At 41.4% G+C, this 22,977-nt stretch overlaps 1 protein-coding gene across 1 annotated transcript in view; it reads right to left on the bottom strand.

Moving 5' to 3' along the window:
* Nucleotides 1-5,599: 5,599 nt before the first annotated feature.
* Nucleotides 5,600-22,977, bottom strand: part of tll1 (tolloid-like 1) — a gene marked incomplete at its 5' end in the record, with an annotated part of 60,144 nt that continues 42,766 nt past the window's right edge. Inside the window, 8 exons of the mRNA XM_036516941.1 lie at nucleotides 5,600-5,903; nucleotides 6,050-6,300; nucleotides 9,036-9,249; nucleotides 12,828-12,955; nucleotides 16,668-16,793; nucleotides 21,379-21,559; nucleotides 21,947-22,107; nucleotides 22,848-22,973. Of these exons, the coding sequence (XP_036372834.1) occupies nucleotides 5,769-5,903; nucleotides 6,050-6,300; nucleotides 9,036-9,249; nucleotides 12,828-12,955; nucleotides 16,668-16,793; nucleotides 21,379-21,559; nucleotides 21,947-22,107; nucleotides 22,848-22,973 (1,322 nt within the window). The remainder of the gene's footprint in view (nucleotides 5,904-6,049; nucleotides 6,301-9,035; nucleotides 9,250-12,827; nucleotides 12,956-16,667; nucleotides 16,794-21,378; nucleotides 21,560-21,946; nucleotides 22,108-22,847; nucleotides 22,974-22,977) is intronic.

Genomic DNA, 22,977 nt, shown 5'->3' with positions numbered 1-22,977 from the left:
TCAGCCAGTCGTGTACTCTCTCCCCTCACTGATCATCGGTCAGGATGTCCCCCGCTTGCAGATGTTCCTGTGCTCGGTACGTCGGCCTTTCGTTCAGCTCCGAAGGCTCTCTGCGAAACTCAACCTCTCGTGAAATGGGTTTAAGGGATAATCAAACATTTATATTCCATAACATTCCAATGCACGTTGGAGATAATTCTCTCCACAGTGATGGGTGAGATGAGTTCATTTTGTTCTGAAATGCTAGATGTTCAATTGTCAGACGAACCCTGTTCAGTGTGAATGACTGTGCAGTATCTCTTTATGGACACCACACATTATCTTTTGTAATAAATAGACTGGGACAAGAAATATTTCAATACTTATTTGGACTAATAAGCATATTTGCTGTCATATATGAATATTCCTATGACATTTACTAATTAATTTTAAACTTTATCATACAAACCCCTGTCTTAATTAAATCAAACAGAAACATGGATTTTTCTATGATTTTGATATTAAAAGTGCTTGCTTCTGAAGTGGAAAGAAAGATCAGTGTTTTTTTGCCTCAATACCTCTCTTTAGTGCTTTTAAAAAAATAAAAGTCGCATGAGGGAATCTTTCAAATAATAAGACGCACCCTGTTCATTCATAACACCCCAGCCAATCCTTGCTGTCAATAAAAATCTTTGCTCATGCTTTAATCCTTCGTCCCTCTGCCAGCTACATCCCCGTCCAGTGAAGAAAGGAGCGTGGCCCCATGGGACTTTTACATTCCAAATGATTCCAAGTGACCTGATAATATTTGCCCTCTCCAATAGCCTACATAGTCACTTAAGAGACCTGTTCATAACCACTTGACAATAATGTCACAACCGCTTGACAATAACAAGATTGAAGTTGGTACAAGACAATTTTTATTGTGATTCCATAGCACCTTGTTTTATACGTAATATTTTCAGTAACCTCCCCTCCTTTCTTCTGAGATTTGAGATTAAAATACAATCACTTTCCTGAATATACAGGGATAAAGGGGTCTTACTTGACCAATACTTGGGAATACTCCCAATGCCATCATATGGAAATCCAATTTAATTCTTATGTGATTGGTGGCATTTACATAGTGGGCCAATTCAAGGGGGAGTCTGTTAGTCTCAGTGGATCTGTATATTCACCATAAGGGTTCGTAATGAGATTATTTATCGGGTTAAATTTTATTCTGCCTGTTTAATTGTGCTCTCTCTTCTCTGATGTTGCCATGAGGCTGAGGCAATGTGGAATTTCGTTTGAATTTTGAGAATATAAAATAAGGTTGACCAAATGATTCTTGATGGTGATGGGGTCACATGACATCTTACAAAATGGCTGCCTCTTCGAGGAGAATTTAGAATCCAGTGAATATCTTGTTTTATATTAGCCATCCATTTGTTTTTAATAGGTTATGATGTGTATGCCCTTGCTTCCGAAATATGAGTTAGAAGAGTTTCCAGTTTTGTCCTTCTGTATGCCTCAGATTAAACCTGCAATATCATAAAAGGCTTCCTGAATTGGCTAGAAATCCTGGTAAATTCACGAAGAGCCTCTAGTATTCCACTTTAACAGAAGCTTAAACCTCAGCTACAAAGCTTCTCTGAAGAGGGGACGCAAAGGAATTTTTCAAACCAAGAGGGAGAGGGCGTAGGAACATCATGCATAAGGCTGAAACTGTCAATGCCAGAATATCTGACCTAGCCAAACCACAAATCCCATCTCAGTTATATTACCAAACAAACTTAATTCAAATCAAGATAGAGTACAAGGCCATCTGATGGTATGCAACACTGACTTACTTGTAAAAAAGGGTCACTTGTAAAAAAATTGACAAGTCTCAAGAAATTTCAACAAACCATCATGTAGATGTTACCACTCTCACAAGATCTACAAAAATGCTCTTCCTTTATTCGTAAGAAGGCAATGTTGACCCCATACCTAAGACAACTCCAACCTAAGTTCAGAAACTGAGACTCATTCCAGTAACTTCTCAACATTTGAAACTATGCTAGTAGTTTGCTGCAAGTTGATTGTGAATAACACTTCACACAAATGTCTCGCTACTCACAATATACTCTGTGGACAGTCTGGTGGAGTATTTTTACAAGTCATCAAATGTCTCAGTGTATTCATTCATAACAATGGTCTTTAGCCAAAGCTTTCAGCTGTATGGTTCACCCAACTGCTGTGCAGTGCCTCCTAAACCTTGGAGTTAGACCAGCCATGATCCCATGGATCGACTTACTGCTATCACAGTATGCTGCCAGACCCACCTCTAGGACTGGGAACACCTATGGAGTTCCGCAAGGAACTATTCTAGGCCTAATTATCTTCCTGACAATAACTGTCAATGCCCTCCAAGACTTTCCAAACCACCAGAAATATGTCATTGCCATGAACCTGGCCCAGATATAGACTTTGCAGAAACCACACACTCTCTGGACCACTGTGAATAGGCTTGATGTATGGGTCAAGCACCACAAGATGAAACTGAACTCACAGAAATGCAGAGCTTTTCAAGCCACCGTGAAGCTTGTCAAATCTATCAAATCCTAGGAGTGAACACCCGGACCTACCTAACATGCAGCCAACAAGCTGACCATATGCTACCGGCTACTAACTGATATACAGTAAAAATAAATATATAAATGAATAAAAGAGTCAATGGCACATCAAAATGGATGGGATGCACACAGAAACATGCCTGTAGGATAATTATTGGCCAAGGGCAGAACGGCTACACAGCGGCACTGTCAGCTCTCATGATTACCATACTACCTTACAGACATGACACACTCTATTGACTTTGCAAGAAAATTGCAAACTGCTGCAATACATTTTCCTAGATTGGCTAGCCCCTTTCAACATTGACCTCTCTGACCAGCAAACCTGCAACACCTATAAAAGTACTACTCGAAGGTGCCATACAGTAAGATACAAGACCTCAGTCTTGCTGTACTTAAATAGACTGTGTTGAACAAACATGGATTTTATATTCTCAGTGTGTGTGTGTGTGTGTGTGTGTAGTGGAGTGTTTCTTTTATCCTGTAACAATAATGTCTTTCAGTGTTTTTCACAACATTGTATTTTTAAGAACCTGTAATGTTTCTGAATGATTTATAAATCTATAAATTATCCAGACCTAGCCAGAGAAAGAGACACTTTTTCTCAGTGAGCAGAAAAACTATGTTAAAGAGAACCTGGGAATATTCTCTGACAGCATTTTAGAATGTTCTGCCATACAATTATCATTTAGCACATATACTGTATCCATGGGCACCCAAAATAAATTACCATTTCACAATGGTATGAACCCCAGACATATCAGTCATTTATGTGATACAAACAATGTCTTATGAGGCCTAAATACAGCAGGCAAAGAGCACCAAGGAGTGTATATGAGCAGCAGGACATGGAAGAAGCTGTGAAGAATCAGTGTATGGCCATTACATTACCTGGTATCCAGAGGTTAGGTAGACTCAACAGCAGTTTTTAAATGCAAAATGCAGATAAACACATTATGTAGCAATGACAAAAAACCTCTTTCTCAGCCACTCATACATTTAATTTTCACCTGACCCAAAGATTTAATGACCTTGTGTACAGTCACTGTCATCAGGCTACAAACATTGGAGAAAATGAACATGAACTACGGTGAAATAGGTTCAAGTGGAGCTTGGCACATACAGTAATGTGTGGACTGTTCAACCATACCACATCAATTTCGATCCCCCCACCCCCCATCCTACAACATACATAATGCATATACACCATACACCATAACTATAATTCATGTATGGCCCAGTTTACATAACATACATAGAATGGTTCTTTGTAGAAATACCACTTTGCGTCACAACATATATTAGACAGGATGCCCGTCAGGAGTCCAGGGGCATAGTAGGACTTCAGATTTGTTCTTTTTTTTAAACAATAAAATGTTCAAGTTCTTAGATGTATTATCAAATAAAATAATTCCAAAAAAAAAAACAACAAATTTATCTACAGAAACATGTGCAAGAATATACATTTTGGTTTCTAAGGCAACAGTTGTTGATCCACAGGACTACTGCTGTCATTTTCGGTCTCCCTTCAGCTGCGCCCGCACGCGCACTTCCACATTCATACGTTTGCAGGATCGTTGGCTCATAGGTTCAAAAAGTCCTTTGTACTGTACATTTTATAGCACCATAGGAATTCCCTTTCGACAGCATTGGCCTTCCTTCCATCTGCTGACGTTTCTGAGTCCCAGAAACGACAGCCTTCTGGCAAAGGGTCAGACACCTGCCTTATCATTCGCCACTATCGATACAACTGTACGTACTGAGAAGGTCCCTCGTTTTTGTTCTTGGTATTTTGACTTAGTAGATTCAGGATCCATAAGAGCAACCACGTATTTTGAGCCAGCCATGTTAACTGATGGAGGGGGGTGTCTGCTTTTCCTGTTCACCACCCCCTTCAAAAAAAATATATATATAATAATAAAAATAAAAACTAGTCTCTCATAACACTTTGAACACGGCACAGTAGAGCACAGCACAGGGACCCTGTGCTGGATTTCCTCTGCAATGTACTGTAAGAGCATAACAAGAGAACAGCACTGTCATAGCAAAACAACAGAAAATGGACACAAATGGAACATACAATATGCAAGGCTTCACTTTGTTTTCACATCTGCCAAAAGCCAAAAGCAAGAGAAATGTCGCCCCTCTCGCTCCTGTAGACCAACGTGTTCACGTGCATGCACATACACACATTACCAATTAAGACAAAAAAAAAAAACAAAAAAAAAAAACATAATCATTACAACGGTTCAGAGATGTAAAAGAGTCTGGTTAACGAGTCCATGGGCATCGAAGGCATTCAAATAAGGTCATTCCTCCAGTCCTGTGCATTTTGGATTCAAATCTGAAACAAAGTCATTTTGGCTAACAGCATCTGTAAAGCGACATAGATGCCAACAGTTAAATTGTTAACAGCCTGAATCTTCGAACACATCTTTGATAAATATCATATCTCGCGAGATGCCCCATTGCATTAAAGCATGGTAGAGGTACTGACTGGCAGAATTATCCACACCAGTCTAAACTCATATTACAGGGACAGGGCGTGCCTGTTCCAACTCCTGGGAATACATATCGCCATGTATTCTAATAACTTCACTTTCAAACTGAACAGATATGATTTATTCATATCACACAGAGAAGAGCATGGAACCTGAAAACGTCGCTGTTCGGTAAAAGGAGTCAAGAAATATTACAAATACAATACAAAAATAAAGTCCTTGCCGGTTTATTTTTCACATACTGTTAGATGCGATGTTTGTGTAGCTGTTAGCCTGTGCACTGCATTATGTCAGCTCCGGCTGCTGCGGTGTTGCAGCTGGTATAGCCAATGCAGTATGGGTTATGGTGTAGAAAATGAGACTTGGACATGGGGCCCAGCTGCAAATGGCACGATGGTCCTCTTTAGCGTTCTCCCGTCTGCTGGAATCTCAACACATCGAGCAGAGCCACTGTAGCATCAGTTGTTTGCTGTTTTGTTTGTGACGATGACTGAAGCCACTAACCACCTCCATGTCCTGGTATCATCTGGACAACCTCTCTTACAACAGCGCACTTTTGTTTGAGCATGTTTGTGTGTGTTTGTGGGGGTTTTTTTTTCTCATTGGGTGCATTATTTTCCACAGATGAGCAGCGTTCTGTTCAGTTTAGCCGTGTGTATAAAAGGTGTCGTTTCTGGTGAGGTTTTCCGCTTTATTTTTTGGTGTGCAGGGCTTCCTGGAACTTGGTGCTGGTGTATCGTATGTGGAATCCCTTCTTGCTGATGGTGTCGTCGCTATGGAAGTGAATCAGTAGGGCATCGCCCGCGGAGTAGATCTCTTCTCTGGGCTGGAAGCGAAAAGGGGGACAGATTATCAGCATGAGCCAGAGAAGTGGTCTAAGATAGCATGCTGATTGATGTGAGGACAGGGAGGGGAGGGGGACAGGGAGGCAGGGCGACAGAGAGGGGAGAAGGACAGGGGACAGGGCCTTACCCCGGATCCGCAGAAGCGGCCCAGCCTCTGAGCCGTGCTGTCATACCCATCGAACAGCTCGATGTAGTCATACCCGCAGTCCGCCTCTTCCTCCACCTCGAACGTGGTGAAGGTGAGCTCAATCCCATAGCCCTTCTCGGCTATGATCAGCCACTCACAGTCCGTGTGCCCCGGGTAGTTGTTGTCGCCAAACTGGGAGTGAGAGTAGAGGTTCTTCTGCCTGGGCTCAGCTTTCAGCCTCCCCCCGCACTCTGCAGAACACGGAACCACAAGGAAACAGCTGAGTCCAGGAAACCGGAAGAGCCGAGAGAGCCAACACTCAGCCTGCCACTCTAAATACCCAATGGAAGCAGAAGGGACTAGATTAAATTACCCTGAGTGTGAGGTTCTGGAGAAACAGATGCCTTACAGTACAACTCTGGGGACGATAGGAAACCTGGGTATTTTATTGCAACGGTGTGGTGATTAACAATTAATTAAGACAGCTGACTCCACAACTGTTAGGCCTCTAGATTTCCTTAAGATAACTGTTGAATGGAATATAGCAAAGAGAACTGCTGCCAGTATACAGAATGAGCTCCATTTTCTATTTGCACATTGATGCAACATAAGTGTTTTAGTGCATTCTATTCTTCGCAGATTCTTTACCAATTAACAGAAGTACTCTTTCAAACCTGCAATAATTTTATAAAGACAGACTCCACTGAAAATAATACTTAAATCTGATATGTTATTTCAGTAGCTTGTGTATATCCATTGGACTAAAATGGAAGGTGGTGTCCTTCATTCCTTAATTTTGGTAAAATGCAAAAAAGGCATTAAAATCAGAGGGGAAAATGCAATCTTCAAGAAGCATGATGTCACAAAACTAGTGAGAAGTTTATGTTCTTATCAAAGCGTGAGATGATCATCCCTTGAGGTGACATGGCCCCCATGGCATTCTTTCCAAACATTTAATTGGGGAATAAGTGTCATAATATGGTTTTTATATTATTTTAAGGATTTCTTTGTACCCCTCTCTTTTGGAATTGTGAATTAGGACATTATGTTCACTGTGACATCTTTCTGCACTCCCACAGGAGCTCTGAGGTGGAGAAAACGCAATCCACGATTCACAACCACAACTGTTTTCCACATTTCCAGTCCCACGGTGCGGTAGGAAAACAAACGCCGACGAAGAATAGGCACATCTCCCTGATGCCATCTGAGCAACTCGCAGACACCTGACAACTTGCAGATTGCCAAGAGTGGTGAGACAAAGAAACCCTGGCAGACAAAACCCACCCTATCCCAGCAGAAAGAAGCCAATTGTGTTCTTACTCCAGCAGACCCCCCCCCCCCCCGGGTCATTGTCGGTAAATGACACAGCCCGTGCTCGAATTCACAAAGTCTTGGGCTGTAGGATTCAGCCTGCTCTTGGAACAAGTGCTTTAACTGATGCAGCCACTCGGGAGCCCTATTGTTGGATATCTGCTGCTGCTCCAAACAAACTAATTACCCCTTGGGGATTAGCAAGGTTTATTCTGTTCCAGGCTGTTCTTTTCTGTTCTTTTCCCACTGAGCGATGCTATATACGACCCAAGACTACTGTATTGCTGCGCTGACTTCTTTTTCTCTGGAACAGGAACTGTAGGCAGTCTGGAAACAATTTATTTTAATTCTATTAGTATCATAATACTGTATTTTAGGTATGCATAATATATTGCTGATACAGTTTCGTTTCCTTTGTCATCACACATGTACAGTATATACTAAAAGGCATGATGGGAAAGGTGTACTTCCTGTAAAGAAGCCCATAAACTGAATATGATACCTTCTTTGCAGGAAGGAGCTAAAAAAGTAAACAACTAATGTATGCGTGTTTAAAAAAAAACATATGGGAGATGAATTAAGCAAGTGCGTAGCTATTTAAAGGCTTAAACCCCATTATCAAAAACCTCACAATAAAAACGGCTGCCAAGAGAAACGCTTGGCTTCCTGACGTAGATCACTGTGGCAGTCATGATCGAAATCTCACCAGGCTCATTAGACAGAAGGTCAAAACCTCTCCATGTACCAGCATTACGTCTCGGAGCCGCATTGACATCGGCTTCGGAAAATCAATGCACGTCATCGTTTTCTCCTCCGCAGCTGCACATTTTTCAAAATGTGTTGGATATTAAGGAGAGCTCAGCTCGATATTTCTCTGAGACATTTAGTAAGCCTATACAGCAAGCTCCACAGCAAATACTTAATGTTACAGAATTGAGTATTACAAGGACATGGGTACAAAATGTACACATTTTCTCAACATTCACTTTAATTGATTAATAAAGAAACTGAATGAACTCTTATCTCTTATTATTTTCCCAGGACATACATTAACGTCTTGCCAGTTTTAAAGTTTATAGTGTGAATAACTGAGATTCTCTCTATTTTTATAAAATGAGCAACAGTTGATACCTACCTGAGACTCATTCCCTCAGACTGATTAGAATTCTCTGTTTATTGCCACTAGAGGGCATCACTATACTTACCAAGTTAAATTGTCCGTCTATGCCCTAAAGGGATTTACAATTAAAACAATATTTGCAATACAATTCATAGTTATTGTGGTATGTATAGGAAGCAAATGGTTGAAAAATAAAATCAGAGGTGCATAAAAATAATAAAACTTTGTGGAGCAGAGAGAGTAGGGAACCATAGCAGTTGCACCATACTGATCTGCAATCAGCATGTGCGATCACAAACCCCATACTGGGCTGTCAATCACTGACTGTCCTCAACCGCTCAAAGAAACACTCTCTACAACAAAACACTATAATTGCTTTAAATCAGTGTGTCTCTAACAACACATGATAGCTCCAGCTTTTTCAAAGGTCAAGCAGCATCGCTCTTCCAAGGCTACTCGTCGCTGGCTGATCACTGATCTGAGTTCAGCAGGAGGAAAAAGAGTGGTTTTGCATGCAGGCACACAGCGGCACAGCCCAGACCTGTTGGGACTGACCTGTGGAATGGGTGGCCTGGAAGCCCTTCCTCTGGACCGAGGCATCAGAAATGAACCGCAGGTACATCTTGTTACCGGTGGAGACAAGCTGGTCAGGTATCTTGCTCCCACACAGTCGTCCCAGAATGGCTGCCTTGTCGCTGTCTCCGTCGAACGCCTCCAGATGGTCGTAGGCGCATTCCTGGTGCTGCTCGATCTCAAACTCATTAAAGGACTGAAAAAGCAATAAAACACAGGGGCTTCAGACATCATCTCATTACTGCATTTATTCCACACTCTGACATCCTGTCTAAATGTGGCCTGAATGTGACTATTAATATGGATGGCTACATCTTCTGCCATTGCTTTCAATGAATAGGAAATCATTATTTAAATGAAGAGAGGGGGAGTGAGCAAATTGCTGGGATATGCTTAAGTCAGACATAAACATGATATGAACCTTTAGGGTTCAAAGGGCCTTTTAGAGACCGCAGGGAACTGGCTTTTGTGCAGATCCTTTGATGCCTGTTAATTTATTCTATAATGTAAAAACAAGACTGCCTTTCAAATGGTAACTTTAAGTTTTTACAGACATTTGAGAAGTATGATTGATTTGGTTTTGAATCAAAGGACATTTCTGCTGTTTTCTTGGAATGATTAATGAGAACTACTGATGTGATGAGAAATACCATGATGTGCAGTCATAGTCTCAATGCTCCGCTTACTTCTTGTCTATATTCAAGATGTACCTGAATTTGATGCTAGGTGAAAGTGTACGAATGTGACAATTAGGATATACACGTGTGTACACTGACATTGCCGAAATGTGACTAAACCATTACAGTTTACGCCATATACAAACCAAAAACAATACAAAGGAAGTTACATATTGCTTAGTGTTCCTGGTTGGAACTGTGGTAAGAGAAAGGGACATGGAATGCCAACAGAGAGGAAAAAACAGGCTTCAGGAACCACAGCTTGAAAATGCATTCCACTTTTAGAAACTATTTAGCCTTAAGACAGTCACGGCATAAAGAGATAAAAACAACTCTCCATCTGAACAGCCTTTGAATTCAGCATCTAATTCCACCATAATGTAATAATGTCCCATCTGGGTGTGTAGGCCGCTAGTGGCACCCACTGGCAGGAGACACGGACAAAAGATGTCAACGTAATTCAATAAATGTCCCAAAGCCAGGTCATGTCTTTAGTAAAACAAAGAATTATTTTGTTGCCTCAGTGTTGATATTGTCCAGAAGTATTCTGTTTCACTCTGCAAATTAATGTCCCATGTCTTTTAACTTACAAATGCCATGTTTTGCATCCAGATGCAATGTGCAAGTGATCTTGTTTCAGTTTCTGGCTTTAGTCTGAAATCATTTTCAGTCACTTTGACCTTAACGACCAAATTTAATATAGGCACTAATTTACCAGATCATAAATTCAGCCAGCCATTCGCAGAACTCAGATTTCAGAACCACTAAATCTAAATAGCCACCGGGAAGTTTTGAGGGGTTGTTTTTGCATACTTCCAGCTGAATTTACGGTCTAGCAATTGTGTGTCTTATACTGCATTACATCTTGGCACTGAGATTCATAAATATGTGCAAAAATGTCATGGATCTATTTTTCCAGCCAGTCCAATGATATGTGCATCTGGGATTCCACCCATCACATGTGAAAGTGACAGGTTTCTTACAAAGAAACAGAGAACCTCCCTTCTTCTTTCTAAATGCTCCTGAAGCCGCATGGTAGAATTGTCCCAACGTATATTTGATGTCACCCTATGCATTACATTTACATTTATCCATTTGGCAGGCCAAAGCGAATTACAAGCGAGGCAGAGCACAACACAAGCAAAAAGCCATATAAGGAGTCAACAATATTATAAGCGCAGCATGACCAAGTTTCAGTAGTTGGCCAGACAAGAAATGGAACCTGCGGTGTCAATCAGCAAAGTACATGGGGAGAGAGGGGGAGGGAAAAAAAAAATGGGACACGTGGTCATGTGATCTGCGCTCACACTAATGCGCACGCACCGCAGGCGTGTGAAGGGGGGGCTGTGTGTGTGTGTGTGGGGCGCTCGTGTCCCAAACGTGAATTGGCTTTGGGAGGATTAGCACCTCGTGCGTGGGACACGCTCCCTCCGCCTCGGTGAAAACGTGCCCGTTGCAGCTGACTCGCGGCGACCCCCCCCCCCGGTCCGTCGGCATGCCACGGGGGGTAGCTTTAAGGAAGCGCGGCCATCTGTTTGGCCCCGGCGCTCCCTCCATAGGCTAAGTTCGGACAGCGCCTCATCGTTTTCATTTCATTTCACTTCCCTTAAACTAATCGGATCATGTAAATGCACCGCCGCCAGTTATTCAGGTACCGAGTGGCCAGTTTTAATTTGTTTCTCGTGAAATTCCACTTATATTCCATTCCATTTATATGTCATGTCGGTTTCCTAAAAATTTTTTGACTTTTTTACAAGCCTCATAATTATGGACAGTCAGTTTTTTTTTTCCACCATATTCCCTCCTTGTTTTGTACACAATAAAGCCCATGTGTTTCTGTGTACTCGTCTGTTTTCATGGTATTTGCTGCAGGTCGTTATATCAGAAACTAATAACCAGAAAACACAGAATGCACTGGGGCAATTTTGCCTCAACCAATTGGAATGACAGAAGTGAAATCTTCTACTATTAGTCACGTCTCTAACAGGAATTTCTTATCCGTGCCTCAAAAAAATGTGAGAATGAATTCCATACCAAAATGGAGCGGCCTCAAAGATTAAGAGGGGAGATTTTGTAATGAATCAACAGAAAACAGTACAACATTGTGCAAATTATAGTGCAAGTTCTGTCTAGTACAGCAAAGCTGCCTTAATCTATCTAATCCCTGCAGGAACCTGCCCTGGCCCTGAATCTGCAGGCTTCCGATGCCCACAGCTGTCCCCTAACAAGAACCTATATCTATGTATACTGTATGCAAGACTGTAAAAAATTAAATATCAAAAAAGAAGTTTAAAAAGGAGTCTGCACAATTTTCGCAACAACCCTCACAAGTATATTAGGATCAGTGCAAAAGCTGTCAAAAGCTTTACCTTTAAGAGCCTTATCACAGAACCATCTCCCCACTTGATTTTCTTTGCTACTTTAGAGGTATTTTAAACTGTGCCGTGCAAAAGGAGACATTATGAGTATCCCCTCTAATCTTACCAAATACATTATTTGCACGAACTGAGAGTGACAGAGAAAATGTGCAGTGAATGGAAAAAAAGAGTTGTTTTCTTTGCATAAACACGGCATTACTGAACCCTTTTATGAACAGTTAATGCGTTGCTATGGACGCAAACATGACACTCCCATCCCAAACTCCCCACTATTCACAACCCTTGAGGCTGCACTGTGTAAATACTGTAACATTGTAAATACTGTAAGTGACAAATGTGGCATTCTGTTTTTTTTTTTAAGTAAAAACACCAATAACATACACCACATATTTGTGGTATGACATCAGCAATTTTACACAGCGAGAGTTTCAGGTTCACACCATTTACATCAGAGCGAACTGCAGCGTCCCTGACACATGGGTTGCGCTCATGGCTTGTAGCGGCAGACACCCTTGGCTTTCTCCATTTAATCTGACATGAGATGACATACAGCGCTGGTGCAGATGTTTGCTGCCAGAGGCAAATTATCCTCTCCATGTGCTTGCAATCATAGCCAAATGGAGTTAGCGCAGTCAGCCTGGAAGCCGCATCCTTTGTGATTAACGATCGGAATAACGACGGCCCGGGTGCTCGTGTTTCGGGGACTGCGCGTTACTCACAATCTTTACGCGGTGTCCCGGGGTGGCCGTGATGTCCCAGGTGCACTCCTTGCGGCTCGGGTACTTGTCGGGCCAATTGGGGCTGCTAATCGTCCCGCTGGAGCTGTGTATCTTGTGCTCGCATTCGGCTACAGACACAAAAAAAAAGGCAGTTCAGTTCAAGCGTGTGAGTAGCTGGGCTCCAATGCAACGTTGAACAATCATAGCTCTGTCTATTCATCTTGATTCTCTTTGTCTAATCTTTTGCATTGTAGATTCAATTGCATCAGCACTGACGCAAAACTTCACTCATTTGTGCTGAGAAATAAGCATGAAGCCACTTCAGTGGGTGTCAATTTGGGCAATCAATTACACTCGTTACTCTGCCCAGCTTCCAGTTTGAGTGGTTTCGAACAGATAGCGATTCAGTTTTCTATTGAATCTGATCACAGTGCACTTACATTACATTACATTCATTTAACAGACACTCTTATCCAGAGCGACTTACAGCACAATAGAACATAAGGGGATCCATTCAAGTTGAATGAGCAACAGCGTCAGACCAGGCTAACAACACTCCCAGACCAGTGAGTGTGAGCATAACACTGTTCAAGCCCACTTTGTCCTAAAAATTGGAATAACATTTTTGCTTCTTTTCTTCTACAATGCATTTATTAACTGTAGGGCCCAGTAAGATGCCATGCCATGTAGCATTGATAAAATGAATGTTTTCATCATTTCTACAAGGCTGAGAACAAAGTGCACTGTGGTGAGATTAAACGGAGACCCTTCTTGCTTGATACAGACATTAAAAAACATCACACCAAGCAATGTTATCAGCCCCCTGATTCATTATGGTTACAGATAGGACCGAAGCTACAGTTGTGTTATTATGCTGTTCATGTTCATGTGCAAAATATCAAAGCAGTCATCATTATGATGAACTCAAGTCAGCATGGAAAAACATTCACACATTGTTATTATATATATATATATATATATCCACACACACACGCACACACACATACACGCTATCTGCGATTGTAACTCTTTACGTCAGAGAAGTGAAAAATGAACTGACAGCAAGAATTCACAAAGTTGATTTTCCTCCCACAATTATACATTTGCATTGCAGCTGTGGTTCAGCTTGCATTTATGAATGAGTGAAAAAAAAATGTTCCTAAATACATTAAGAGGTCATGGATGTGGTGAAATTAGTGGTGAAATACTTAGATAGTACATTTACTGACACTGAGCAAATGACATTCGACCACTGCATTCATGTTCGAAATAATCAGACTATGAAGAGTAGCACTGGGCTGCTGAGCGGATCTGAACGAACAGCCTAATTGGTCAAGGCACCTTGGACAAATACCATTACTACATGATTAACCTTTTGTATGTTTACGTGCTGTCCAAAATAAGCTAAACGCTCATCATTGACCTGGATTTTTCAGAATGAGGGGAAATGTCAAAACAACGCACACCTTACTGAAGGTTACTTCATATACGTGTATTACCACAGTAAGATAATGGCAGAAGGTTTCTGGTCATTGAGCGCTCATCAGAGGACAGCAACATGGGGCAGTGCTGCATATTTACCATGAAAGGACAGGAAGTGGTACGTTTTTTTGGATAGGTTTAGCTAAAAGCATATTATGATATCATTCCGTAATTATTTTATCTATACCTTCAGGCATGACCTTTGGTATTGTAAACAAAACAGGAAAAAGTCTGCATTGTATTAGTGTGAATCCAATTTTGATCATGAACCATAAATCATTCTAGCAAAGAATTATATATTTTGGAAAAAAACAATTATTTTTACGCCAGATTGCAGAAATCTTGAGTTCTAGACATGTGGGAACACAAACCACATGTCCCTGACAAACTTGTGCAGCAAATACATCTGGTAGGCATTTCAATAAATGTTTTTTGTTTTTTTTACACCCATAGTTTATTCTGGCGTCAACACCACAACCCAACATCAAACAGTGGTAGAAATATGTTGGCAATTGTCTGAGCAACATGTTCAAGACAGCAGAGTAGAAAGACATCTTAATCCATTTCCAAGTCTTCATCTCTTACCTAAATATTGGTACTGGAGACCTAGTGATGCTAACTCCGAACATTATCCGTGTGGAAGTAGCAGGTCAGCAGCTTTTAACATATTTTGATGTCTTGTATTCAAACATATTGTCCATTTTTGATGTGTATATGGTTTCTGTAACCATTTCTGTGTAATGCCAAAACATGTTTTTTTTCATTTTTTTATAAATTGTGCAAACTATGTATACTGGTACACTGCATGAGGTATAACACTGCATATATGTGTAATGAGACACTTTCATTTTTGACTTTCAATAATAATATGTATTGAATTTAATTACTTTATAGAAGACATATTTTATGCATATTTTATGCATAACATAGCCAACAGACCTAGTGGAATTGAGCATTTATGTCAAGGTTGAATTCTGGACCATTTGATATTTAGTTAAGCTTGTGCTATTTTTGTCATAATGTTCATTTATGTCATAGAATGAAGGCACCACTTCACACCTTGGAGGCTAAGTCCTCATAACAAATGATTAAAACTTATTCTGCCACGGTAGATTCAAGTTCACATGCCTCTGGTGCAGGCAGAACTGATCTTTTCACATGCCATTATTTCCTAATCAAATTAAGAATAAATGGTTGACCACAGCTAACAGCTGACTGGGATACTGCTACAGTAACTGAATTAAATAGGGCATCCCTGGAGTGCTTAATAAAATGCACCTCTTGCCATAATACACTATCACTTAACTTCAAGTGAAATGACCTCTGAATGTAAATATGTCATGAATCTCTCGGTTGTATATTTAGTTGGCGTACCTGTTGGAGGAACCCCCCAGCCTAAACGTCTCTGTGGGCCTTGGTCACTCCTTTAATCTATCAGTTCTATGTGACATTACATCCCTACAGTCAGACAAAATGGCCATATATTGCTGCAATACATCAAGCAATACAAACAAAAGTCCATTTGGGGCATGGCCTTAAGTAATCTCCACTCTTCATCTCTAAAAACATTTAGGAGACTCATTTAAGTTATTTATCTGTGTTTCTGTACACATACATATAATTAACAGTTTGCAATGTTTATAATGTAGCATATGACACATTGAGAAACCCTCTATAAGCCAAAGGTTATTAAGAATAAATTAACTGCAGTCATTATCCCAACATACAGCCTGGTTTGAAGTGTTGTGTGACATTTACTGGCAGTGAGGGACAGTAGTTATTAAAATCAGCTTTTAACCAGAATGCCACAGCCTCCTATGCAGGGTATGCTACTGCAGTCAATATTCAGCTGTATGTCAATAACGTGTGACCTTTAATAAGAAGATAAGTAAACATATTTGCCAAGTGGGTAGGATAACATGCTCAAAAGAGCCACTCTAAATGTATGTGAATTCCAAAAGGAACATGACCTTGGAATTTCATCCTATATAACAGAGATAAAAAACACCACTGCCCTCAGACTACAGAACAACTGCTTTGAAGGCTCAGGAAAATCCAGCTGTGTGTGAAACCAGAGCCAATTCACAACCACAAGTGATGAGCTGGGAAAATCTCTTGCATGCAATGTGTTTGTACACACGGAACCTTTTTTTTTCCCCTTCAAGCTCCTCACAGATCGTCACTGTCTTAATAAGTCCACATGAACCTCTCAGGTGGCAACACAACCGTGCTTACCTTAAAATCCCATGATCGATCGGCCACCCTCATACACGTGTGCAGTAGTGAAGAATACGGGAAGTGTGTGGTATCTGAGGGCCATATTCAGGCAGCGGGGAGCAGGGTCTTTGCTTCACATACCTTCTTTGCAGTCGTGTTTGTTTTCGTGTAGCACGAATCCATTGCGGCACTGACACACATAGCTTCCTATAGTGTTGATGCAGTCATGCTGGCAGCCGCCATTGTCCTTGGAACACTCATCCTTATCTGTGGAGAGTGCGAGATACGCACGACATGCAAACATCAATCGCTTCACTTTGAAGACGAGCAGAAAGACAGAGAGAGAGAGAGACAGAGAGAGATAGACGTGCTGATCTTATTGTCCAGAACAGGGCAAATTATGGCAAGAAAGTCACAAGAAGGCAGAGGGCTTGTTCCTTTTGCCATATTTGTACCCATTCATTCTGTGCTCTGTGGGCCTACCTCTGGGTCTACACCAAACAGTCATGATGTAATAACCGGTGAAATGTTAAACAGGATCATTACTTTTACAAGCATCATGAAAAAAAAAACACCTTTTGGTCTGAAGTTGTGTTATTCTTAGTAAATACAAGTTAATGAGTGACTGCTAGTGAGTATTTTTACTACTAGAATGATCTTCATATAAAAGTACTGTATGTTCATAGTGTGTGCAAGGAACATTTAAATAAAAACAAATAATATGAATTAATATCAAACAGGTTTCATATGAGTATGATGCAATATAATTCTGTATATATTCATGTGTATTCGTAACACTTATATTCATAAAAGCTCGTGGTTGTTGATATCCCCTTTATCAAATTCTAATCCATTCTGAATATTTGATTGAAGTTGATGAATCTGGACAAATTGACACATTTAAAGTCGGAGGCAAAGATGAAGAAGAATGAGGGCACAAAAATATTGTAAAAAAAAAAAAAACAGTTGAGAAAAAACAGAGAGAGACAATATGACAGATTAAACAGAGCTTGCTGAAGGACAACCGCAGAGCAGGCCGTTAGTGTTTAGAAGCCAAGTAATCCTTTCAGAGAGGCTTTGCAGGGTTAGCGGGAGCCAAGGTTAGTGGAGGAAGCTCGGCTTGCGCGAGGAGACAGCCACCGAAATTCTCCCGAGAGGGACAACAGTCAGAGCGCATCAGCAGGCGGTCCATCCAGGTGCCGCCGTTCGGATTGGGCGGCCATTTCGGGCGGAGTAACTGCTCCTCTCTATTAGACTCACAGCTACAGACCGCCCGCGACACATCCAGAGCAGTGTGCTTGTCAGAGCCAGTCTTGTCATCTCAGCATGCCGTTAAATCAAGCACAGTCAACAGTTCGCGCAAGAAAAAAAAAAAAACTCAGACAAAACAAACAGACACCAGAGGGCGGAAACTGAAAGAGAGCCTCAACCTGTTCATTATGTCACTGGAAGAGACAACGCCTCCTGGTTTTGCCACGTCAACAAAGCACTGCAGGCTACAACAAATGAAGCTTTTTTCAGACGACATGAACTTTACTTTGACACCAAAGCGTCAGGTCCCTAAAAGCAAGGACCTTTTGGGTATCTTTTTTGTCATACACTGGCTGCAAAAACTTTGGTGTGTAATTTTGTTCATGCACGAATAATCAAATTACATGTCTCCGAGTAAAAATATAGAAGCTATTTTTTGCAGGAAAAACAGCTTGATTCCTAAGCGATAGTAGAATAATAATGATGTAGATTTTGATGGTCTTTGAGAAAACACATGCCAGATGTTCTTAAACAATCCATCAAGTTAAATTGTGCAGAAACAGAAAAAAATAATCATACATAATGAGATTCCTCCACCTATTTTCAGTTATTTTTTCCTTTTCTCCCCCTGTATTTCTTCAGGTTTAGCATTACCAGTTCCTACTCCGACCTGGCTCACCCCTGCACAACTGTGCCCAGTGCACAGGCTTTGTGAGGTTAGTGCCTGTCTTTAGTTCCACAATCCCAATGTCAAGTGGGGGTGGGAGGAATCTGCTGCAGCTCTTCAAGGAAACGCTGCATGCACGCATGCGCGTGCGCACACACACACACACACACACACACACACACACACAGACTCACACAGACTACTGGTGCACTGGCTGTCTGAGACACCCCAGCGCCCCCCTCCCCCCCAGCACTCGCTGGCACGGTGCCAGCTGGAGTGGCATCCCTGGGAATCTCCTGACAATGCCAGGGCGCCAACTTGACATGACTCAAGCGCACAAGATGAATGGAGCCCTGAGATCTAAGGCTGACTCTGAATGGGCCACTTCAGGGCCTGTCTCTGGCTCATGCTTATTCCAGCTAGAACAAAAAAAAAACCCATCTGACATCTACATGACCAGCCATTCTGGACCTGTTTCCCTCCCACCCATGCGTTTATGAGCCAAGTCATTCCAGGCACCTGTCAGCCAATTTCTTCCCTTTGGGTTTTCTGAGTTTGTTCTCTGTACCACCTACACTGCACGTGTTTCAGTAGTAAATCTGTTTCTGGTTGGGAAATTGTTTAAGAACATCTGGAATCAGACAAACACCGTTTATAATAAGAAATCCACAAATTCCACCAAGGTTGAGTCCCACCATAGTTAATCACAGTGATTAATTGCTAATGACGTTGATATGACATAACATATATTAGAACTGTTAGTTATGTTGCAACAAATTCTGTATCGCATACACAGGAACACATAAAGACTATCAGTGTTAACAAACAATTACAAGGAGAAATATGTTTTAATAAATAGCCCACTGCATCATACCAAAACAGTACGTGAACTGAAACTGTACTGATTATCCTCTATGTTGTGCCATTATTTCGCCACATGTATTATATTTAGAAAAGAAGGTAACAGCTGCAACCATTCCCAGAGACGGTCAAAGATCTGTCATAATGTTAATAAGCAACAAATGCTTCCCAGCATGAGAAAAGATGCATTTGTTGTGAACAGATGGAAACCCGGTTTCCCAGAGCTGAATGGATTCTTGTCGATCCTTGAGGGGCAAGGACAGATCCATTTCCAGTGCTCGACGATTTTGATTGGTTGGGAACCAATCAGGTGACACGTGGTCGTACCTCTGATTCGCTCAGAGGCGGCCAGTCTGTCAATAATACGTACTGGACCAGCGGGGGACACGTGCGCCATTGAGTCTTTGCAAGACTCAAAAACAAAAATTCTCTCTTTGCAGGCCGCGTCCTTGTCTGCGGAAGAAAACGTGGCAACATGGCGCCATTGGTGAGTCTGTGTGTGGGCACCTGCCCTGCCAGGCCAAACCTTTCAAATACATACAGTATGGTATGGTTATCGCAAACCTGTTTGGTTATCACAGACCTGTATGGTTATTACAATCCATATGCTTATCAACATTCTGCCCCACCTATGAAAGTTACACATTGACAAACCTTTTAACAAACCTTTTAATAAATATTACTGGCCTCACACTGAGAAATAAGAAAAGCCTGGACCAAAAACTCTGATAATACCAGAGAGGTAAACTATGATATGGTGGGGAAAACCCAAATAGTACCAGAAAGGCAAACTATGATAAGGTGAGGAAAAGCGTTCATTTGATAAGGTGGGGGAAAGTATTAATTTATCTCATTCATTACATTTTAACAGCACAGCTGGTATGAAGGCCTATTTACAAGCACATAAGTTAGCACATAGAACGAACATTCATTCGTAATAGCCATTTGACTCTTGTAAACCACAAATAAGGTTTTCATTTCACGTTCCAGTAAATTGAGATCATATTATTCAACAATTTTTACCAATCCCCAAAGCGCTTGTCTCATTCTGAGCGCTTCCATTTCAAACCTGCAGTGGTGGTGACTCCTGATATACAATGTGGTTTTCATTATAAATGATTTCCTATGACCGCTGTAAGCCACAGTGGTTCTCCAGGTCTGGCTATGAACTCCGTCTCTGCTGTTGTCTGGAGCCGAACTGATGTGTAGCAGCTATGTCTGTGTCTATGTCTATGTCTAGCAGCATATGACCTGCTTCACTTTCTGTGAAGGCGTGAGAACAGGCATTGCTCCTGCTCCTCTCACACCCCACCCAAGCCCCCCCCCCCCCTTCTCTCAGCAGGCCACCAGCATATCAGTAAACTGGCTTTGGTTAAACAGGTGGCACTGGACTGAGCAGTGTTTATTATCTCTCACAGCTTCCCACCCCGGTTTCAGCCCCGCCCAACGACGCGGGTACACCACTCGCGGCCTCCAAAAAGACTTGGCTCACCTCTCAATGCGGGTCCATTCATTTAAAAAAAAAAAAAAAAGCACACGGGAAGCTTTTACCACAAATGTATCTAAACAGCAGCAAAAAACAAACATCATTTTGAAAAGGAACATTTTTAAATAAAAAAATTTCAGTAAAATGAGTGATGTTGTGGTTACTGTGAAAGCTCCATCGGCACCACAATCCAGTCGAGTAAAATTGTTGAAATATCACTGTATGGAGTTGAGTACAGTAAAAAGACCCTGAATTGATGGAAAACAGCTGCAAGGTCACATGGTTCATTTTTCCCTAGCCTTTGTAGAAATGGGCCAGAAATAGAGAGCAGGTTTCAGGTTCTTTTCCGGTATGTTTTGGCAAGTAGTACTTTTATATTAAAAAAATTGAAACGAACAGGTGTGCTGTTGGTTTGGTGTAACACTATATCAAATAAAAGAAATAATCCTCACGCATAGTTAATCTACAACGTCTAAAGATATCAATAACATTATTCTACCTGTGGCATAGCTGGGGTGAGTTATTGGGGGTTATTGCAAACATAAAATGGGGGGGTGAGGGGAGCGGGTTAAAGTTCAGGGCTGTACCTGAGAAGAAGTGAGCCTTGAAGCCCTTTTTGGACACGGTGTTGTCAGATTTGAACTCGATTCTCATGTTGTTGTACTGGGAAGTGATGACTTCAGGCACTTCGGTTCCACAGTACTTTCCATGCAGCTTGGAGTCTGAGGACAGGCCACTGCGGACCTCCACATAATCGTATTTGCACACCTTTATTTTAGAGAGAGAGAAATGTAACTAAAATATAAAAGCATATATCTTTATAATAGATACAAAGCAGAGAAAAATGTTCTCACTCTCTAATTTTAATGCTATTCAGCTTAAAAGGCACAAGATGAATTTCCTTAAATGTTTTATCTTAATAAATGGCCTTTTAATGCAACTCAAATTGCTCTTGAAAAAGCATTTGAGATTAGTTTTATCTTAAAAAAGATATTACAAAAAAGATTACAAAAACCGGGGGCAATTTAAAATGAGAAAACACTGAGTACAGTTAAAAAATCAGTAGCATGAACTGACTACATGATTAAGAAACTGTCTGCTGAATATGCTGATATTATTTTCAGTTTCACGCTACCCTGCTGGGGGACCACTCACCTCATTTCCCTCCAGCTCAAAGAACTCAAACTGCATGGAGATGCGGTACTGTGTGGGGGCCACCACCTGCCACACGCAGTTTTTATTGGGGGGGTATTCCTTTGGCCAGCCGGGGGTAGTGATGGTCCCATTCAGCTTTGACAGCAGGCCTCCACAGGCAGCTGAGGGAGATGCGCAAGAGTTACAGCAAACAGGGAAAACTGCAGGCAACCATGTGAGGAATGTGTGATTGGGCTACACTGGGAACATGGGTACTGGACCAGAGGGAAGAGGGCTCGAATCTCACGTTGAACATTTTTCTCATACCCTTTGGCAAGTTGCTTAACCTCAATTTTTCCTGTAAAATTCTGCCACTGTACAATATATTATATTGTGTAAAAAGTGTAAAACTGTCCCTTTGGTCGGGGATATATTTAAAAGAATTCCCCCCCCCCCCCCTCCCCCCAAGTTATATCTGATCTGTGACATTAAGGTGACATTTCATATTTACATTTCATTTGTCTGTCTGTGAAATTACAGCTGACTGTGAGAATATTCCAGAAATGTAAAGGTTAAACAGTCTCTTGCTCTGTCTACAGCCTTATTAGCAGAATAATGGATGACTCAAGTACTGGGGATGAAGGAAAGGAAAAGGCTATTTCATATTACGCAATGTACATTGTAACATCTGGTGGTTGAGTGACCAACATGTTGACTGGTTTTCACAGTCTATTCCCCATCCACTTTGAGAACCTCAGGACGGCAATAAAATATCTACTGTATCTCGCAAAATCAAAACCTCCTCAATGTTTTGGAAAACATCCACTTGAAGTTGTTTCATGCTCAAAACTGTAACAAATGTACTGGCTGGTTTATGATTTTTTGGGACAGACCGCAAAAAAGGGGGGGTATGGGGCGTTACCTTCGCAGCTCTTCTTGTCGGGGGCAAGCTCGTAGCCAGGGTCACAGGCGCACTTGTAGCTCCCCAGGGTGTTGACACATCTCTGCTCACATCCTCCATTGTCTGGTTTGGCACACTCATCTTCCTCTGA

This window comes from Megalops cyprinoides, chromosome 22 (genome assembly GCF_013368585.1).
Source record: "Megalops cyprinoides isolate fMegCyp1 chromosome 22, fMegCyp1.pri, whole genome shotgun sequence".
Classification (NCBI taxonomy): Eukaryota; Metazoa; Chordata; class Actinopteri; order Elopiformes; family Megalopidae; genus Megalops; species Megalops cyprinoides.
This window is presented reverse-complemented; position numbering and strand designations above follow the sequence as displayed.